Source organism: Thalia democratica, chromosome 6 (assembly GCF_965202585.1).
Source record: "Thalia democratica chromosome 6, ktThaDemo2.hap1.1, whole genome shotgun sequence".
Taxonomy (NCBI): Eukaryota; Metazoa; Chordata; class Thaliacea; order Salpida; family Salpidae; genus Thalia; species Thalia democratica.
In genome coordinates this window covers 21,095,385-21,117,353 of record NC_139170.1, presented here as the reverse complement: position 1 = coordinate 21,117,353, position 21,969 = coordinate 21,095,385, and the positions used below count along the sequence as shown (strand labels likewise).

At 24.3% G+C, this 21,969-nt stretch overlaps 1 protein-coding gene across 1 annotated transcript; it reads left to right on the top strand.

Annotated features, from left to right (window-relative positions):
• Nucleotides 1-4,146: 4,146 nt before the first annotated feature.
• LOC145838359 (uncharacterized) lies at nucleotides 4,147-11,152 on the top strand. Its single transcript, XM_082945934.1, has 7 exons — nucleotides 4,147-4,702; nucleotides 4,822-4,938; nucleotides 6,860-7,098; nucleotides 7,848-7,994; nucleotides 8,209-8,409; nucleotides 8,690-8,864; nucleotides 10,621-11,152. The coding sequence occupies exons 1-7, from the start codon at nucleotides 4,195-4,197 to the stop codon at nucleotides 10,716-10,718; spliced, it is 1,485 nt and encodes a 494-aa protein (XP_082802060.1). The 5' UTR covers nucleotides 4,147-4,194; the 3' UTR covers nucleotides 10,719-11,152.
• Nucleotides 11,153-21,969: the final 10,817 nt, after the last annotated feature.

Sequence of the window (21,969 nt, the reverse complement as noted above, 5' to 3'; positions counted from 1 at the left end):
TAAATGAGTTTTTTTAAGATGTTTATTAATTGCTCTTGAGTATTTTGTTTTATTTTGTTTGAGAAACATCAAAAGGTTATAAAACTTAGTTTGTAAATAAAAAGTTCACTAGCTGACTGTGTGAGAATTATTTTATTCCGAAATAACTTATTAACTTATATTAACAAAAACCAAAAACTACTTCAAAAGAAATAAAAATTAAACACTTACTTAAGTATTTAAAAACATTAAACGTTGTCCTTAGTAGCTAAATTTTATTATAAAAAATTTATATTGTAAACGTGTTTTTGTAATAAATAGCTGTTACTATAAGCTATTCGTTGACTACATTTTTTAGTAGAAATAAAATAAACAACAACGTACTAAATGTATACAAATACTTGTTAATCTAACAAATATTTTTGCTTTTGTTTTAACTTTATAACACTTAACAACAAAAACTTTGAATCTAAATCTAATACTTGAATTTATAATAAGTAAGTATATATGAGATTAAGTATTTTGGTTAATTATTGCGTTTTAATAAAGCTAAAAACTTTCATTTTATTGTAGAAAATTATATCAAATTACAAAAACAAATTTGATTTCTGAACCAAAAAATATCTAGTTATGAATAGATTACAGTGATATAAATATATTTTATGGAAATGAAAACATACAGAAAACGTTTAATTTTTTTAGTACCTAAGTTATCGTAATAAGTGAAACAATAAAGCTTTTAAAACTAGTAAAACAGATTAAAAATAACAATATGAAAATAAAGTTGGTGCTACAAAATTTAAAATTATGTCTTAAAATAAAAAATATTCGTGTATATATGTTAAGAAAACATTAAAAACTGTTTGTATTTGTACTAATTTAAAAAAAAAAATACAAAAAATTATCCTAGTTTAGTTTGTATAAAATATTAGTATCTCTTAAACTTTCATTTAAGTAGTTTATATTTTGATTTGTCATTTTATTTTGTTTTTTACTTTACTTTATTATAATTTAGATTTAATCATTACAAATATTATTGAGTTTTATAACAGTGGGATTTAGCACCATATATTGTATATTTTATTAACCATAAATCTATAGTAACTATTCTCGACTTTAGTAAACACATATATACAACTACTTTAGCTTCTATTCTTTTCTTACAATATTTTTTTTTTACAGGGCTCAGTTGTAGTGTGTTAACTTGTTAAAACACAGAAACATGTGTTGATTTAATGTGGATAGAGTACTGTGTAAATTTGTTATTTTGTATTCCAGTGAACTTGCTTCACTAGGATCTCTATTAGCAAACGATTAACTTTAAATTCTGAATAGTTGAAATATTTAGGTAAATATATTCGTAACTTTGGATAATTTATAAGCTTTATATTACTGATAAATATGATACAAAATGAAACAAAAAAAATTAATGACCAAAAAACTGATAGTAGTACTCTATTGATTAAAGATTTATATACTTTTCCATTAAAAACAAACTACTAAGTATTAAAAAAACTTTTACTGAAACTAAAATTTAAATAAGTTGACTTATTTAATTTTTATGATAGAGATTCATTTAATTTTTTTAAATTAATTTCTAAGGTAAAAGAAAACTATTTTTCTTCGGAATTTAGTTTAATAAATTTCGTATCTATGAGCTCTTAAGTTTAGTTCGACTTTTTTATTTCTCAAATAACTATTTAACCCTAAACTGTGTTTAAAAAACATTAACAGTAGTGAAAACAAAAAAATATATTTTATTACATAGTAGATAAAAAGATAAAGTTATTTCTATCTAGGTTTTGATTTTGTAGTTTTTTGCACAAATGCGATTTTTGTTGTCTAGAAGTTGTAATATTTAATGTACTTATAAAGCTAATTTGGTCGAAAACTATACTTTTGGTAAAATGTAAGTGGATGAATGTTTTTATAACAAGTATACCTAATCATTTTTTTAGAAGTTCAAAAAGTCACCTAACTTTACGTATTATAATGTTACTTACTTTAATGACTTACTTAAACATAATTTTTCTATAAGCGTAGTTCTTTTGTTAACAGTATTTTTATGGACAATAATTTAAATTACTACACTGTTTATTCAAATTCAATTTTCAAGTTTTTATCTTAAAACATTGAAATATCTTAACGCTGCTAAACTTTAAGTAAGATACATTCGTAAGAAAAAAAATACTTAGACAACGATTGCAAAATCAAAAATTTTAAACAGAAGGCAGTGTGTACGTAGTTATATTTTGTAAACTAAATTGTTTACTTTATGTTGTTTGTTAACAAATATTTGGATTGTTAAGGATAATACAGCGGTTTTCAACTACTAGAAAATAAATAAGTTTGTTCCTCGAAGCTTTTTAAAAAGTTACTACTTATAGTTTAGTCAAAGAAGTGTACTTTTTTTATATGTAAACTAGCTGATACGGATCATTTTCCATATCTACACTCTACAGTTTTTTTTACATTTAATATTTACTTTTATGCTACATAACTTACTTTTATTGATACTTTTTTGAGTAAAAAAGTAGAACTTATTTCTAGAATTGTATTATTTTCAAAAATTATTGCTTTGGTGTCATTGATTATTTATAAATTATCTTGAAAACGATATATTATATTTGCTCCTTTTTAGACTAAACTTTCATTTTGAGAAGTTTCAACTTCTCTTGCCAAAGATAACAAACACTAAATAATAGAATACAAAGAAGTGCTGACATTGTCTTTTCTATATGCTATAGTTGAATTGATACTTTGCAAATGATTGCGACGGGTATTTTAACTTGTATTTTTTTAATTAATTAGAATTTCGCTTAAAAACAATTACAAATAAAAGAACAATATACTTTATTGGTTTCCCAAATTTAATAATAGTATACCTTTAAACTTTACACAAAAGTAATTAAAACAAAAAAGAAGAACATTATTTCGGCTAGACTTAAAGATTACTGCTTAGTTTTGAAACCAAAGAAGTTCGACAGTAGAATAGATAAATTGTTTTGTTTGTCGTTTAGTTATACAAAAAACTATAACAATAACTGTTTTAAAAACAGTAAAAAAATTTGTTTATTTAATTTTGAAAAATTAAGACACTAAAACTAAATAAAAAATTTCAAAAGAGAAAATATATGTATCGTAAAACTTTATTTATAGGCTGAAATAACTACAGCGCACTTACATGTCATTGAAAATCCCTGTTTAAGTGCTTAAAAAAGTTTTTTTTGACCTAATACTAGTAGAATAGTAGTTTCTTCAGTTTTTCTTACATGTACTTATTAATTCAGCTGTAACGAGTTTACTTACTGCACTTTCTTTATAAGTAAAACTGTAAGTTGGGAAATTATGCTTTGAAAAAATATCGATTGTTGAAGAAATGTAGTTTTTACAAGCTATTGTAACAAGTTTATGTGAAAATTTTTATTTTTAGTAGATCGTTAAATATGCATAATTCATATTTTTGAGTTCTAAACAATCATAATTGTTTTCAAAGCTTGTGTATAGAAAAATTGAAATGAAAACTGCTAATGATTTAAATGTATAAGCAACATTTATTGATTTATTTATTGTTTAGTAATTGTTTAAGAAACCATGTTTTAAGCAAATTAAAGAAAATTTAAATACAAAAGATTAGGAAACTAACTTATAATTTTCATTGTGACTACTACCTTATTTGTTTACTCAAAATACTAGTTTATTACAGACATTTAAAAAAAAATATTTTTATGCTAATTTTTATTTTGTTTGTTAATTTTTTTACTAATCAGCTAGTAATAAAAATACGTAAAATTTGTTTCTAAAGTTTTTTTGACTTTATTTAAAAGATAACAGAAAATTTTAGAGCACTAAAAAAAAGTTAAGCAAAGTTAAAAACAAAAAATAATAAAATAAAATAGTAAATTTAATGCATTAAGATAATTAATAATTTAACATTAATTTCGTATTGTTTAATATATTTACACACATTTTTTAATCTTAAAATACTTTTCACAATCTTACTTAATATTCTAATACTACAAACTTTTTTTATGTACTTTTGGTTTTAATTGTAACAATTACTTTTAAGTTTTAAGTATGAATATTCAATTAAAAAAATGAACTTTTATTATTTTCGATTTGTAAATTCAAAAACCAAACTGAAACGACTAAAACTTGGAACTAAAAAATAACAACACAGTAATTTACAGTTTTTACAATCAAACTAATATAGATATGAACTGCTACAAGCAATTGGTTCAACAGCAAGCAGAGTTTGTATTTTTACCATCATCTGCTGAACAACAGAGAGTTTTACCTAGTCAAACTCTAAATCATCATCAGGGCATCTTAACCCAGAATATTTTTTTACCTAGCCAGTCAGCAACTACTTTTCCAGTCCAGTTGGCAACAAACGGATCACAAATAAACCATCATGTACAAGGAATCCAGGACAACTATCTTTTTCAACCTAGCATAACTACTATTCCATACATTCATGGTTTACAGCAAGTTTCCTGTTTTCAACCCCGATTAAATCATCAAGTCTTGCCTCCAACTACTAGCAACGCACAGATGATACAAGCTAACCAGCTGCAAGTTTTAGCATCACATCAAAGTTCAGCTCCACAACAGCTTCATATTTCACATCAAAGTAAACTTGATCCGTTACAAAACCCTTCAACTCAACAAAGAAACATTTTGAGAGCAAAACGTAGATCTATAAATCAACAGCAAAAACATGGTTAGTTGTTTTATCTTAGTTTCCCTTAAAGTTGGATAAACCAAACATTTCATATAGTGACCAATATATGTTTTAAAGTAGCGTATAATGCATTAGCGTTGAAGCTTTTTATTTTTTAGAAATCCTTAACCAGCCATTATTCAGCCAAACAAGTTGTGGTATTTTTAAAGAAGTACTAAAAACACCAGTTTTCCCTAACAAGCGGTTGATCGACAATGTTGATGATGTTGTTCATGGTAAGTAGTTAGCTTATTTAGAATGCATGTGAATTTGTTTATTTGTAGATAGACTTAAAACAAAAAGTTTATTTAGCAGTAATGCTTAATTTTATGCTTCATCAAGTTCAAACTAATATAATAATAAAGCAAAGTACGAGAGCTATTTGAATTTTTACCTACATAGTTGACAAAATTTCTAATTGTAAATAATAATAATTTATAGAATATTTTATGACAATTTTTTATATAAATTAAAACAAAAAAATTAACTACGTATGTCATATATCTTACATATGTCTTTTTTTGTTGTGTTGATGTCGTGTCATGATGTTATTGTTGTTATAATATAGAAATTTATAAATGATTACACTTACCAGTAAATGACTTTAGTCATATTTACTATAAAAGTACAATTGTTTTAATATCTCTTGTCACTTAACGATTTTTATTTTAACTTATACAAGCATTTTTATTTTTATTTTTTAAAAAATAGATAGATAATTTTTTTTCTAAAACTTCCATTAGATTTTTGTTTCAAAAGCTACTAGTAATATTATTTTTTATAAGTTTTAAGCAGTTTTTATGATGATGACAATAAACCAAGTTTGACTGAAGTAGTAAGTAGATTATCTAAAAAAATACATTCACGTACATAAAAAATATGAACGGTTTATTTACCTTCTGAAATTTTCAAAATAAGTTTAAGTCGAACACGATAAATACTCCAACCCTAAGGCAACGGTTAAATAACAAACTACCACGGTTGAGAGGATAATTTGAAATTATATGATAAATTTTGCTACTAAAAAGATTTTCTACTATCATTGTTTCTATTAAAAAAAAGTTAGGTGTAGTTTATTTGCGCCTTTTATCACTATTTATCACATTTTTAAACATAGCTACAACACAAAGCTTATGCCAAATTCGCTCGACAAAAGTTTTAAATACGATGACCGTTAATGTGATGTCACATTAGCTTTGCGGCTAATCTTCTGATATCAAGCCATATTTTATTTGACTTTTTAGAATTTAGATTATAATTTGCATTCTATTTCACAAAAGTTTGTACACACGCATAATTTTTTTTTTGGATTTGTTTTTTAAGTATACATAGATTTTAAAATAAGTTGCCTGTAGTGCGTATTTTGTAAAAACATTTGATTTTTCTTATTATAAAATTATTACTAATCAAATTATCAAAGAAAACTAGAATATTTTTTAATTAACATATTTAAGAAGTTAAGTTGCTTAAATGAAATATCTAAAAAACAAATTTATATAAAACATGCTTTTCAAAATTTAAACACGTTGTAATATTATCCAAAATGAAATAAAATCTAAAGTTTCTAATCAGAAACTTGCTTTCGTTACATATTTGAACTACCTTTTATCATTTTTGTAAAATCACTTAAGGTTTTTCTCATGAGATTTGATAAATTGAATGTATCAGTATGCAACCTAAGGCTTCAAGCATGAGACATTAAGCTCCACATTTTATTAAATTGACAATCTATATCTCAAATTTTTACATCCTTTTGGTACAAAATTTCCACATGCTTGAGTAAATTTTCTTTGTGTTGTACCACAGTGTAGACTATTTTATTACAATACTTTTACGAAAAGTGTTTTTATATTAATGCTTGCAAAAATGTATTATATGTTACTACTTTAATGTTGTTGGTCATGTTAAAGAATACATACAAAACGTCAACTATATATAAATTTCTAACAAGAGCTTAAATATATTTTAGTAAGTTTGTTTTTTATTTCAAGCAATTTATATTGCAATTAAAAATACCGAAAGTTTATGTAATTTCAAAAATACTAATAGAAAAACGTTAGAATCTATTTAAAAGAAATGAAGACTACAACAAAACTAACAAGTTATTTTATTGTAATATAGTTATTATCATTAGTTGCTTAATCACGTGACTTGCAGGCAGTCAATCGAAACGTGCAACAACCACCGCAATAGGTGGCGTTCGCAATGATATAGTCATGGCAGCAACATTGACGCCTAAAATTGTTCATTACCATCCACACCAAACTTCTCTGCATCATGTTTTCAAACCTGAAAACCAAGTGACTACGGCATCATTAGTGGCGAAAGTTATGCGCACGGTGGAACATTACTTTTGTAATGAAAATCTTGCCAAGAACGCTTACTTGCTGAAACACGTGAGTATGTGATATGAAAAACAATAAAGCTTATTAAGTCAACAAAAGTGTGTAAACTGGTTATTACAGTTTCAACAGGGCTGTATAATATTATTTTGTTAAATTTTGAATATATTATCTGGTAATTAACTTTTATAACTTATATAAAAATACGGAATGCTCAAAAGCTGTCGAAAAAACATTGTTAACTTTTTTTTGAAAATGTAAATAGAAGCAATATTAAGTAATTGACTTTATGAAATATTACTTATACGCAATAAAAATGTTTGAATGTAATTTTATTTAAAAAAAGACTTTTAAAATTCAAAAAAGCTGCTTATAAATTATTGTTGAACCAATTTATAATATAGCATAAAAGTACTTTTATGTAGATTACTTTTAACGAAAAGTTATGCATTGGTGTTGTATATAAATAAAAACTTACATAAAATGAAAATATTTTGTAGAAAAAACATTCTTTATTAAATATCAAATGTTATAAATGTTTTAACTGTTTTATCCACACCAAGTTTAAATTTGTTTTAGAAAGAATAAATCTAAAGAAAAATTAAAACATAGTTTTATTCATGGTTAAACCAAGCAATTAAGAAAAAAAAAAGTAGATGATAAATACTTAATATCTAATAACAGTGAAATAATTTTTCGAGTTTTACACTAAATTAGAATCCTAGCTTAAATTTAAAGTAGATATTATAGCGGTGGCTAACAATGCTATTCAGGTAAAATACTTAAAACTCGGTAATTAACAGATAATGCAAGATAAGGAGGGAGGTTACATGTCTGTAAGAAAAGTAGCAGCATTAAAAAGAGTGAAGTCTCTCACAAGAGACGTTAACATAGTAAACGAAGCAATACAAATGTCTAACAAGCTTGAACTTAGTGCTGATACATTGAAAGTTCGTTATTGCTATATATACTGAGTATGCATATATGAAACTAACTTACATAACAAATAGTTTTTTTTTTTCTGGCTGTAACATAAGCAGTTTTAATTTCGCTTTGTTAATCAAATATAGAAATACATGTGTAAAAAACAAAAAAATTAAGGTTTCGAAAGAAAGTATACTCTTTCTAAATGTTATGTTCTTAGTTACAAACAATTGTTTACAGATGCGTAGAAAAGATAACACACTACCAAATAACATTGAAGTGCAGCAGTGTGCAAGAAAGCTAATTGCAATAAATTTACCTTTAGAAACACCAACCGTAGAATCAGTAACGGGCTTATTTAGTAAATACGGAGAACTAACACAAGTGTGTGTACTAAAGCCTGGAGTTGAGCCTCCACAAAGGCTGAGAAGTTTTAAAATGGTATATTTTTAAAGTATTTATACTTTTAAAGCTTAATTGATTTTTTAAAGCATTTTAATGACTGTTTTTTTTGCAATTTAACACACTTGTAACTTTTTTTGCTGGATTTTAACAAAGGTCTTTTAATTCAAATAGTTTTCAACATGATCAAAAAAAAAAGGATGAACTTATTATTAAATTAAAAATATTAAATTTTTTTTGTTATAAATTGAAAATGTTTGATACTTAAATATGTTAACTTTATCTCTAAAGCTTTGTTTATAAAAAAACATTTCAAAAGTATGTACCCGATCTCGGAATGAAGTACTGTGCTGAAATTGAGTTTCTTTCTATTGATAGTGCACAGAAGGCTTGTAGAGAAATTAACATGCAAAACAGAGAAGCCAATCAATTTCGTGTAGCTCTTCTTAAAGGGGGTTCCAGGCTAAAAAGGACGTTGTATCGTATTTATAAAGGTACAAATTAGATAAATAAAACTAAGTATGCATATAATTCTTAAAGTACATATTTATTGAGTTGTATTTAGAAATCATATAAAGTTTAAGTCATAAAAGTTTTTTGTTACAAAAATAAATTAAAAAAAAACACAAATTATATAGTACGAGATTATTTTAAATTTAAAGTCAATTAAAAGAGTAGTTTTATATTTATTGTTAGTTTTTATCGCTGGTATATTTTAAAATGATTTTTTCTAATAAGTTTTATTAATACAGCAAAGTTCTTTAGTATTAGCACTTAGTAAACTTTCGCACTTGATTATTACGTCATTTTATATTTTTTAATTTTAACGTCATAACTAAATTATAGTTTTATTTTAATATAAATTTAGTTTAATTTATGAGATACAATTTTTGACAAGACTTACTTGAAAGTATGTAATCAAATAAATTTACGAAAAATGAAATGTTTTTTGTTATATTTCTTGAGTAAGTTATGCACCAGAAAAAAGTTGTTCAAATTTTTAAGTAAAACAAAGAAAAAAAGAAGTTTATTTTATTAACGAAAACTTTGATTACAAAATAGCTTTGTTTAAATAAAATAAAAAAGCTGCTGATTCCAAATCGATATGTTGTGTTGTTGTACACCAGTATAATAATAAGTAGAATTCCATTAGCTGTTGCAATCGATTTTACGTTGTTTTTCCTTTTTGTATTTATTGCCAAAGACCAGCACTTATCAAGAGATTTCATCTTAATTTTGCTGCGGTTTCAATTTAGCCAGACACTTTTTAGTTTTCTAGCTAATGGCGATGATAAGAAACATTTAGAGAAAAAAATCACAAGCACTTTTAAATTAAAAATAGCTGGTTGCTCAGCTCTGCAACCGCAAATTAAACGTTAAGAAAGTACAAGTTAAATTATTAACTTAATCTCTAAAAACAATACAAAAAGCAGGTAAGTAATACAACAACAAAAAAATTTGTTAAAAGCAATGGTCTTTATTTTCTTAAAACGTATTCAAAATAAAATACAGTTATTAAAGCACAAATTGTTCAACGAATGTCGATTAAAGAAGAGTGGAACACAAAAGAAAACAGCTTTTTATAGGAGTGGCTAAAATACCTATAAGCCAAATTATATGATATATCTTTTTTTTTCAAATACAATAAAAAGCAATTTTATTTGTTTATTTAGAATGAGCTTCATGAACTACCCGTGTCACTTATCACTACTTTGTTTAAAGTAAGCACTGAAAGTTGGTCTTATTTTTGTTTGAAAGTGCCTAAAAAGGTACATGATCTGTTTATTTTTTAAGAATTCACTTCTACATTTTTACTTACTGCATGTTTTTGTACTCTTATTATAAAATAAATTAAAATAATAAACGTATACTTTATTGAGTTGTAAGAATAAAATTATATAAACTAAATTTGATAATTTTTAATTAAAAACTTTGTAAAATAATAATAGAATTAGCCAAAGTTATTTTATGAACAAAAAAATACAAAAAAAATAGAAAAACATAAATTTGAATTTCGAATTGAATAACCATTAAAACATTTGAAATTTCAATAATGGTTTTCACGATTTGATTTATTTTTCGAGATACATTATACAACTTTTGAAATAAATGTCGTACTCAAGTTATCTATAAATTATTTACCTACAAGCATTAGGAATAGAAATGCATGTAATAGTAATAAACAAATGTAATAAATATCCTTAAGCTTGATACAACGTGGAGTAGTTTGTAAACATTTTTTTTAAACAGACGAAAACGAGCAGGCAAGAGCATATTCTCCTTCATCTAACAATGACACAGCATCAACTACAAGTTCCCCAAAATTCAGCGTTGCCAACGACGAATAGAATTTTTCTGCAGATGATTGCTTTTGTTATGCCTTCATCTCATCGTATTTCGATTGTGTTACCATAATGACCGTTGACGTTTATTATGATTTTGTTTCTTTTTTTTTCAGTTGAACTAGATTAGTTATATAAGTAACAAACTGATTTTAAAAATCTTCGCTTATGAGATTTTTAATATTACTTAATACTATTTAAAATTAAATTAATAGTATAATTTTATTTGTTATAAAACAAACTATAAAAAATTATGGAATGATTAAGCAATCAGTACAAGAAGAAATTAAATTGAATTTTAAGAATATTTTTCTTCAAGATAAACTATTAAAAGCATTTAGAATTATACTTTTTTATTAAGAATTTGCCTATATATACATTTCAATATAAATCTAAACTACTTTTATGTAAAACTGAGACTATTACTTCTAAATGAATCCTTGAACTGTAAACTTTTACAATAGTTTTTGTTTTACTACTTTGGCTTCTAGCAAAAAAATGGTATTATATGCTTAGTAAAAACTATATGTTAAAGTTTTTAATTTTATATATGCATTTAATATTTATCTTTTAAATATTTAACAAATGAAAACAAATAAAACTTGTTTTAATACGTATGATAAAATTGCATTTACAAATTTACATTATACAAATAACAAGCATTAAACAGTTATTGTTTAAAAAGGTAAAGCAAAAAATAATTTTAATAGTTTAGAGGTAGTTATAATGAAATAGTATTAAAACGATTCGCTTAATGAATCACTTTTTCTCGATATGTATATTTAATTAAATCTATTATTTACATAGAAGCCAAACATACAAAAAGATAATGAATTTGCTTTCTAACTTGATCAAAACAAATTGTTAGGAAAACTGTTTGGAATTACATTTCTTAACTATAAACTAAGCTTTAAATTATAATCATAATAGTTCAAAACGTTTTTTCAAGATGATTTTTATTCAACATTACAAATAAACTCCTAAGTGTAAATTAAAAAACTAATATAATAAAAATTAACTAATTCAAATTGAAATTTTAATAATCCGATATCTTTGACAAAAATAGAAGTGCGTTATAGCTTTGACTACTTTTTTATAAATCATAGTCAGTCCTATGCTAGAAAACTTCTATAAGATACCTTAAAGAAAAAATGAACAGCTACATTTTCTGTATTAAAAAATGACATTTTGTAGTAATCATAGTTCTATATTAAAATAAAAATAAATTAATATCAAGAACGTAGAATACTAGTTTTAGCAAAACTTTCATGTGTTTAAAAGTAATTATTAGTAGAATAAAAATAAAAACTTCAAAATATAGGTGATGATAATTTTTGTTTATTGTAGTTTTATTTTGTAAAAATAGGTATATATTCTTTCAACTACAAAATTAAAGTTAATAGTTTAAATACTATATAAATCATAAGTCAGATACAGTTTAAATAAATCAGAATTTTGAAAAATGTACTGTTATATATTTAACAAAACTACATCCAAATGTTTTTATCTTCGATAACCGATCTTCGTAGTTTTAAACAGCAGTAGAAAGTTTTCTCATGTTTTATTTTTCGTTGAAGAATTTTAATTAAAAAATCCAAATTTGTTTTTCAAGTAATACTTATACATTTTTAAATTTCTTTAATTTTTTAAGACTATTTAAAAATATTTTACTCGTTGTTATGATTTTTAAAATGAGCTTAATAACTGAAAAGATCAAATTGTTTACTGATAACATAAACTTTACAACAGTTTTAAGTTTTCTTTAAATCTTTTACAAAACTAGCTATTTAAACAATGAAAGTTAAGCTCTACTAGGCAAGAAACAAACGAGAAGTTGTAAATTTAAACTTTAAACTTTGCTGTTTTATTTCAAACAACTTTCTTGTAAACTTTGGTTACAAGTATGTTAATAAATTACTTGTACAAAATTAATTTAAAATTTAATGAAGAATTTAATGCTTAAAGGAAATATATATACGAAAAATTCCATTGTATTTAACTTTACCACTAATTGACAGTCGATCAATCTCAATTCAACCAGAAAATTATCTAGCTAATGAAAGGATTAGCTTATATGCGCTGTATATTATTATAGACTGCACATTAAACATTGTGAAAAGTTAAAATATTTATTAAATGGTAGTTAACTTACACCAAATCAAGTAAGGTACTTTTATCAAATTGTACTTTGTGCAATTTTAAAATTTTTGTAACGACTTATTTGTTTTAGTTTTTTCATTCATGCAATAAATTTCATATTTAAAAAAATAAATGACCATGGGGTATTTAAAGTAAAATTCTTATAAAATAAACTTTTTGTGTTTTTTAATACGGGTAATTTAAAATATTGATTCAATATTATTATTATAAAATATTTTTTTATCCATTGACATAAAAAAAATGTTGAGGATTTTAAACTAAAAACTTACTTTAATTTCTAATCTACAAGTTTTTTTTGTAAAATATTCTATAATTGTCGTAAAAAAGTACAAAAAAAAATTCAAAGACATTTTCTAACACTTATAAATAGGTAATTAAAGCTATATAAATACATAGAGTTTTTAAGTTAAACTAGATAAAGTTGTTTTAATTATGTTGGCTTTTAGAAATCCTTGTTTAATATGCTTATCTTAAATATTTTTGAGGTTGTTGAGATTGTACAATTTTTTTACTGTCTCTAAACTGTTATATAAATTGTAAATTATCTGTTTTAAACTGTTCATCAAAAGTAACAAATAATTTCAAAACGGGAAGTAGTATAATTGTTAATAACATTATAAAATTGTTAAATAAATTTTAAAGTTATTGTTTGCAAAATAATTGTTTATTGAAGTTTAAATCTTACATTTATAAAACATTAAAAAGTAGATTAACAAAATGTTTAAACATAGAATTATTAGTTATGTGAAAAAAATTTAGTGATAAAAGTTGTTTTCAAGTTTAGAAAAAATATATACTTAACTTTATATAATTAGTAAGTAAACCAAGTATTTGAAAACAAAAAAAAAAGAACGTATATGAAAATCAGCAAAAAATTCTTGTAATTTGCAAAATATAATAAAAGTCATAGAAAACATACTTATATTGTAGTTGTAATTCCATTTTTTAAATGAACAAAACGTTTTAATTGTTCACTTAATTGAAAAATAAAATTAAAAAAAAAATTTATGTGCTTAAACAGTTCAGAAATTGTTTCTATGAATTGTTGTTGAAATTATTTTTATTTGTATTAAACTTAGTAAATATAAAACTAAATTACATTTTTATAAAAAATGAATTTACTTAACAATCTGGTGTGCATAGGACTTTTCATTTCTTATCTACTGTGCACAGATATTTAAAAATTTCAGAATTACTGACTTTTGCTAACGTTCATAATTACCTTTATTTATATTTTATAAAGTTTTACTATTTGATACTATTGTACTTAATCAATCGTATACTTTAAGCTTACTTAGGTAAAAAAATGTTTGCTTAAAAAGTTTTTGTGAACATAATATATCATTCATAGCAAGTCTAATACAGGGGCTGGCTGGCATATCATTGTTGCGAGAAGAATTTCGACAATAAATACAATTATAACAAACTATTCAGTATCCTTATTTTACTACACTATTTTTCCCTAGGATCTTTTGCTAACAAACGATTAAATTTATATTTTTAATAGTTAGACAATAAATAAATGCACGAGCCGCAGTTGTAGTTTTAGTTTTAGTCTTTACAGATCCAGAATGTCTAGTGTAAATTTCAAATTTCCTATAGATGGTGCCTAAGACCTATTTTTTACTCTTAAATTAAAATCCAAAAATACCTAGTGCACATTTCAAAATTTACGTTGGTCAGATTCGCATGCTCGCGGACCAAATTTTACTTTTCGCCGGCAGTAGTTTTACCTTTCACAGGCCGCTATCCGCATCCCATTTTACATAGAAATATGCTCGCATGCCGCAGTTTACCAACCCATGGTATAATACCACAATGAAAATAATTTGAGGTAAAAAAGTTAAGCTAAGTGCAGGAGCAGCATTCTAATAGACTTAATACGATTAAATATCAAAGGCTTTCTAATTATTTTAAGAGATTTTATCTTATTTTTGGACATTTAAATATTTATGAAAAAATCATCATAAATATAGTTTTTAAATTTTATCCAGATAAATCTAAGAAAATCAATAGAAGAAAAATCTCTGTAAAAAAGTATTTTATTCACGGTGTAAAGTTCATTATTTTCTAAATTTATCTTTACAAATCAATGACAGTGAAATTTCTTCTGTTTTTCTTAAAATAAAGTTATACTACATAAAAAATTTTAGATTTCTATAATAAAAACTAACTAAATGAAATTCTATTTTAGGAATAAATTTTAGACATTATGTGATATCATTTTTATAAGAATGTTTTTACCTGAAAGTTTATAAACTAAGATAGTAAAGCTATGTTGCTCGTATTTTTAATTGTAATTTTATACCAATAAGTGAAGGTTATTAATAGTAGTTTTTGTAATTGTGCGACAGTAGTTATTATTAAATAATAAAATATTTTTATCACAACTAAAACTTAATAGATAGAATGCAGTAGATACATACTAGCTGGTGTTAAAAAGTTTATACAAGAAGAAAATACTTTATAGTTAGTAAAACCTAAAACATAACCTTAGTTTATTTGAATTAGAGAAATATAAGTTTTGAAATAGGTTGAAATTTCAACTGCTTTGACATAAGTTTTCAATATCTGTACTATACTTATTATTAATTTTACATTAAAAAACAAATAAAATATGATTTAAAAACATGAATGAAATAATGAATTTATTCTTTTAAGAATTTATTTTACAAACTAAGTTTCGGTCAAAGACCTCGTCAGTGGTAACTTATAAGTAAAAACTATACTTAATAATAGTTTAAAATATTATGTTTTACCTTTTATTTCAACAAAAACTAATTAAACATACTAGTTTGTTGCAGTATTAGCATTGGAAAAAATGTTGTCAAATTAAAATAGTCAGTCAAAAATTATTTTATCTTTATGACGGTATTTTTACATACTTATAATCTTGAAAACTGAGAAAATAGACCTAAAATATCAGTTTTAAGTATAACAAGCAATTTTTAAACTTATAAAACTTCATTTTTATAACTTCGACAGTTGTTTTAAAATATTAAGACTACTAAAGTTACTAATATTTTACTAAAAAGTCTTTTTTTTTATCTTAGTTCTTAGCCTTTAGTTTTTAGGTCCGTGTGAATGTACTTGAAAAAGAGAAACTTTGATGCTGTTATGTTAATTCTTTAAAAGATGTAACTCTAATTACTTCTAACAATTTTAAAATGTTTAATATCTCTTTATGTTTAATGAAAAAATTGAAAAACGGCAAACACTTTTAGTAAGATATTGATTAATAGATCAGTTTCAAATTAAGTACTTATTACAATAAGAAATATAATAAAGTAATTGATTGATCGTTTCATGTACTTTAACAATTAAAATGGGATGAAGGTAGTCTTCCTCTTTTGATTTTAAAGACCGGACAGGATTGAATTTTAGATAAACAAAATAAAAATGGTAAGAACCATTAAAAAAATCAGTCACAGTTTTATACAAGCACTTTGAAGAGATCTTTCGTTTATTAAAAAACTAACATTTTCAATTCTGTAGAAAACAAAAAAATATACTAGCAACTAGAGAAAATTAAGTACCGTAAATTAAATCTTTTTAGTAAAATTTAAAATAAAACTAAAAACTACCATATCATTAAAATACTGAATTTCATACTTTTACTGCGAAGTACTTCTTGTGGAAATATTGGAAACTGTAATAAAAGTATGATAAGTAATAATTAAACAATACAAAATATGAAATTTAAACAACATTTAAATTGCAAAAATTACGGAATTTATGCAGCTACATGCAACATATGCAAAAATTTATACATTGGACAGACTATGAATAGCTTTACTAAGAGGTGGAATGCCCACAGAAACATATGGAGAAACAATAAAACTGAACTAAACCATGAAATAAAAGACCAATTTGCTCTAATTATACATTATAATAAATTTCACAAAAATAATATACCAGAAAAAATAGAAAATGCCTACACAGTCCAGTTTTTAGAAAGCCCTATAAGAACTAATTTAGACTACACAGAACAATGGTGGATTAAAAAAACTAAGGCATAATTTAATTTAAACAGTGTTTTTAAAGAATAGTCTTAATAAAAAATTTAAAATGTCATCAAAAAATTTTTTTTTATCAAGTACAATACTAGGAGATTTTTTTAATTGTTTGTTATTTATAGAAATAGTTTTTCTTACTTACAGTAAACAAAAATAATTTTCTAAAGTGTCGTTTTCTCGGTTTCTCAAATTGAAAAATTATATCAAACTTTACTGACTAATATTAAATATAAGTGTTCCATTAATTTTGCAGTAAAAGTATGAAATTCAGTATTTTAATGATATGGTAGTTTTTAGTTTTATTTTAAATTTTACTAAAAAGATTTAATTTACGGTACTTAATTTTCTCTAGTTGCTAGTATATTTTTTTGTTTTCTGCAGAATTGAAAATGTTAGTTTTTTAATAAACGAAAGATCTCTTCAAAGTGCTTGTATAAGACTGTGACTGATTTTTTAATGGTTCTTACCATTTTTATTTTGTACTTTAACAAGGTGCAAAAGTTTTATAAATTTAAACTTAAAAAATAATACTTATAATAGTCCAGAGGTTAATTAAAATTTATTGCTAGATATCAAAGGGTGAATGTTTAACTTAGTAGAAAGTCTAATTTTATACTTTATTATTTGCTTCTTTTTGAAAAATGAACTTGAAAATCAGGTGAGGAATTCTTTAACAGGTACTAGTACCACACAGTTATGAAGAGACAATTTAAATTATGTCCTAATCTTAAAAACCCTCAAAGCTAAGTCTCTTTACAATGTTTTTAATACTACTGATCACTAGATAAGTATTGTAAGTTTTGTTTTTCATTTTCTGTTAATTATAATAAGAACCCTAACTTGTTAGTTACTAAGTATATAATTGATTTAGAAAAATTCTCGTAAAACGCTTGTTCATGTTTTTTTTTATAATAAGATTATAGTAAGAACCCTAACTAGTTAGTTACTAAGTATATAATTAATTTAGAAAAATTATTTTTAAACACTTTTTCATTTATTATTTAAATATTTACTTATGAACCGATCATTTCCATTTCGGAATAAACTTCTTTCCAAGTTATTCTCTTTCAGATAAGCTGCTACCCTATTTGTTTATAATGTTTTAATTACCCATAAAGTTATTACCCATTCAATTTGTTTTAACTTAAGTTATTTTTCTCATCCGTTCTACTTATATTTAATTTCACTCGTGTTTAATTAGTTTTCATATTAATTATTTATATCTAAATCAACTCGAATCTTATCAAACCATTTCAAATGTATTCACTATTAAGTATTTCGTTTCCAATTGGTTATTAAAAAAATCTTTTTGCTAAAATCACATTTTAGCGAGTCAAAGACAAGTTTAATACCTATTGATGTATCTACTAGATTTAACAATTTTTTTTTATTTAAGGGCGGAATTTTAAATTTCTTAAAATAAATTTAAAAATCGTAAGTTTATTTTTTAAAGCCAAAAAATTTAAGTGGATTTACTTTGTTTGTACTAGTAAATATTGATAAATACTACCAATTTACTACTTAATCTAGTATACTTGGAATGAGTTTTACATTTAAATATACAACAGGTAAGACTTTAGATTTAGACTGATTTGTTGGAGCCGGTGCTGACCGTGAAAAAATAAAATTATACTATTTAGTAATGTAATTTGAGACAAAAAAATAATTTGTTAATCAATATGCGTATTCAATTTTATAGTTGTTGAATCTACAGTTTGTTAAATAATTTCTAAAAGTGTAAGCACTAAATAAAAAAGTAAAAATAATTTTTCGAACCTTTCGAGATGACCTAGAAATAGTTTTGAATTATGTATTCATAACGCTGTCAAAATAAACTTATTGAGAATAAATGTAAAAAATAACATTTTAATTAATAACATAAATTTTTAATTAGAACCCAGTAGACGTGCCAACGCTAATATAGGAAAAAAAAAAAACTTTTTTAACTTTTGGCTAGAAAGCTAAGATTCAAATGCTTTTAGAGCTTTAAGTTACATTAAAAGAATGTCTACAACAACACTAACTATCTAATATAGAACAATTACACTAACTATCCACTATTTAACGGTAAGCTTAGTGTAGTCTGTAGTGATTTACTATTTTAAGAACAAAATTTGCTTACACGTTACATAAGTCCTGAAGACAATTTTCACATAACTAACAAGAACAATATGGCATATTTAAATTTATAGCTCGACTAAACTACTTAAATTTAAACGTAAAATATTAAATAAAAAGTTTTCAATAGCAATTAAAGCAATAAACTGAAAAAATAAGTCAAAACAATTCATTTTTCTCTTTTTTTTGTACAGGATAAATTAAACTATTTTAGTCTCATAAAACAGATCATCTGTTTTATTTTAAACTAAGTTCTAACTTAATTTAAGGTGACAGTTAGTAAGTAAAACATACACTCATTTGACATCTACAAAATTTTAATTCATCTTGATCACAAACGGAAAGAGTAATGAAGATGTCCTGGACAAGACGTTAAAAATTATCTAAATGGTGTACGACTCGATAACCGAAAGGTTTTTTCGTGGACCGGGTCTTTGGACCAAAAGTTTTAACCTTTTTTTTTCCTTCAATAAACAGTTAATGTATTTAAGATTTTAAGTAAGCTAGACCTGTAAGCTGAAAATGTTTAAAAATGTATTTTTTAGTTATTGAAACAATCAAAAGCTAATTCTCCAAACCTCCTTATCTGAATACTAAATATGCTAAAAACGTTTTTGAACATAGAAATTATTTTTCAACGTTATTTTGCTTACTCCACTTTTTATACTTGGTGACATTTTGGCTAACTTGAATTTGTTGTCACTGTGAAGGACTAGTTTTTTCTGGCAAGCTGTGCTTTTAAGCAACTCAGCTTCTTTTCCAATTCATAGTGCAATCCCATATTTGATATACTTTTATACAATTTTAAATACAATTTTAACATCTAACAAAACACATTTGTTCTTGTGTTCAGTTAACTTCCATTCGAAATACAAAAACTAAATTGTAAAATTTTAGTTTTGTAGTTAGAACTTCTTGACAATACTTGTTAATTGTACTAGTATTAGTGTTTTTGAAAATTTATAAACTAGCTAAAAATTAAAGTTTGTTTGTTTAATTGATTTTCAAATTTAAGCGAATAGTTAGTGTCCTATCACCAACATTGTCTTTAAAACCAGGATGCTCCCTATTAAAGAAAAACTGCGGCTTGCAAAATAAAAGTTTTAAACTAACACAAGATGTTCTGCAACAAAATAAGTTGAAAATACCACAGAAAAACACTTTGTCAACTCTTTAAAACCGATAATAACAGATTCAGAGATCTTTCGTTCTATTAAAACATTTCAACTCTATCTACTTAAGTAGAGTTGAGACAGCTTTTTTCTATGGCTTATTTAAACTAACTTTATTCCATGCTCAAGTTATTTAAACCTATCTAATTTATAATATAAAAAAAGCAGACTACCTCCTTCAAACCAATCATATTAGGTGTTTTGAGATTTGAAACGAATCTTGAAAATAAATGATCTTAGGTACAATTAAAAGAAAGTATTAAGCTTTTACGAGATTTTTTAGGTATGTTATGAAAATTAAAAACTACCACTTCTGCAGAATTCTGCCCGTAAACTTTTTATTCTCGATGTTTTGCCTGTTAAGTGCTGACACCTACTATATTGGGTAGCTGTCTAAATTGCACGAGCGTACAAAATTGCACGAGTTCACAAAATTGCACGAGGGGATAAAATTGCACGAATGGTCATTTATGCGTAAAGACACTTTTGCACGAGTAGACGATTTCGCACGGAGACATTTCTGCATGGGTTAATTTTTTTTAATTTTTAATTGTTATTATTTTATTAATTTTTTAGTTTTTATTGATTTTTTTTAATTATGTTTTTTTTTTACTATCACTGTTACCCCTAACCCTTACCCTCGGTCGGCAAGTTAAAATTTTTTATTGTTCTTTCTTTGATTTTTTAAATAATATATTTTAATTTATTATATTTTTTACTATCACTGTTTCCCTTAACCCTTACCCTCGGTCAGTAGCTTTTTTTTCTACTTTTGCGATCACTTTTACCCCTAACCCTTACCCTCGGTCAGTAATTATTTTTTATTTTTTTAATTAAATTGTTTTATAGTATTTTTTTCTGTTTATTTTTAATTTTTTCTTTATTTTTTTATCTACGTGCAAAAATGTAACTCGTGAAAAATTGACCCTTGATGCAAAATCGTCTTCATGCAATTTTGTTCCCTCGTGCAAATTAGTCCCCTCGTGCAATTTAGTAACAGTTCAATTTTGTCTTAGTGCAATTTAGACCCGTTCCCACTATATTATATGATTAATTTATTGTGTACTTTTTATAGATCACAATAAAAGTTCTCGACATAATAAAACGGAGAAAAATCAACTCTAATTTTAAAATTTCATTGTCAAAACAATGTTTTACGCATTCGAAATAAGAAAATCTTATTCAAAAGAATTCTTTCGAATTTTGTTTAAACTATTTCAAACGAGTAAAATAAAGTTTTGACAATAAAGTTTAAAAAAAAATCAGATGGATTTAACTATATTTATTAACTCATTCGTGGAAGTTTGTAAAAAAAAGTTTTACTTAACTAGTAAATTTAAACAATACCTGAAAAAATATTAAGAATAAAACTTTGCTAAATTTTTTAATAAAATGTTAATACTATTAAAATTTAAATCTCAATACCTTTCGTTTTAAATAAGTAAACAATTTAATAAATCAAAAACACAAACTGCAGCTAGTATATTTAAAGAAAGGTCAGTCTGATTTGCATGTTTTCTGAACCAGCAAAAAAAAGATTTTTTCATGTTTTTTTAAATTTTAGTTATTTTAACTTAATTTTAGATTAATTTTTAATATGTTTTTCTAAGGTGGGTTGATGAAAATAATAAGGGTATAGGAAAAAATTGTAAAAAAAGGATTAAAAAAAGTTTGATGACTCAGAAAAAATGCAAATTAGAGATCAGACTGACCTTTCAAAAAACTTTCCCACAAACTATCTTGTTTATAAGCATAAAATATAAAGAAAACTATTTGCAGTTTAAAGTAATG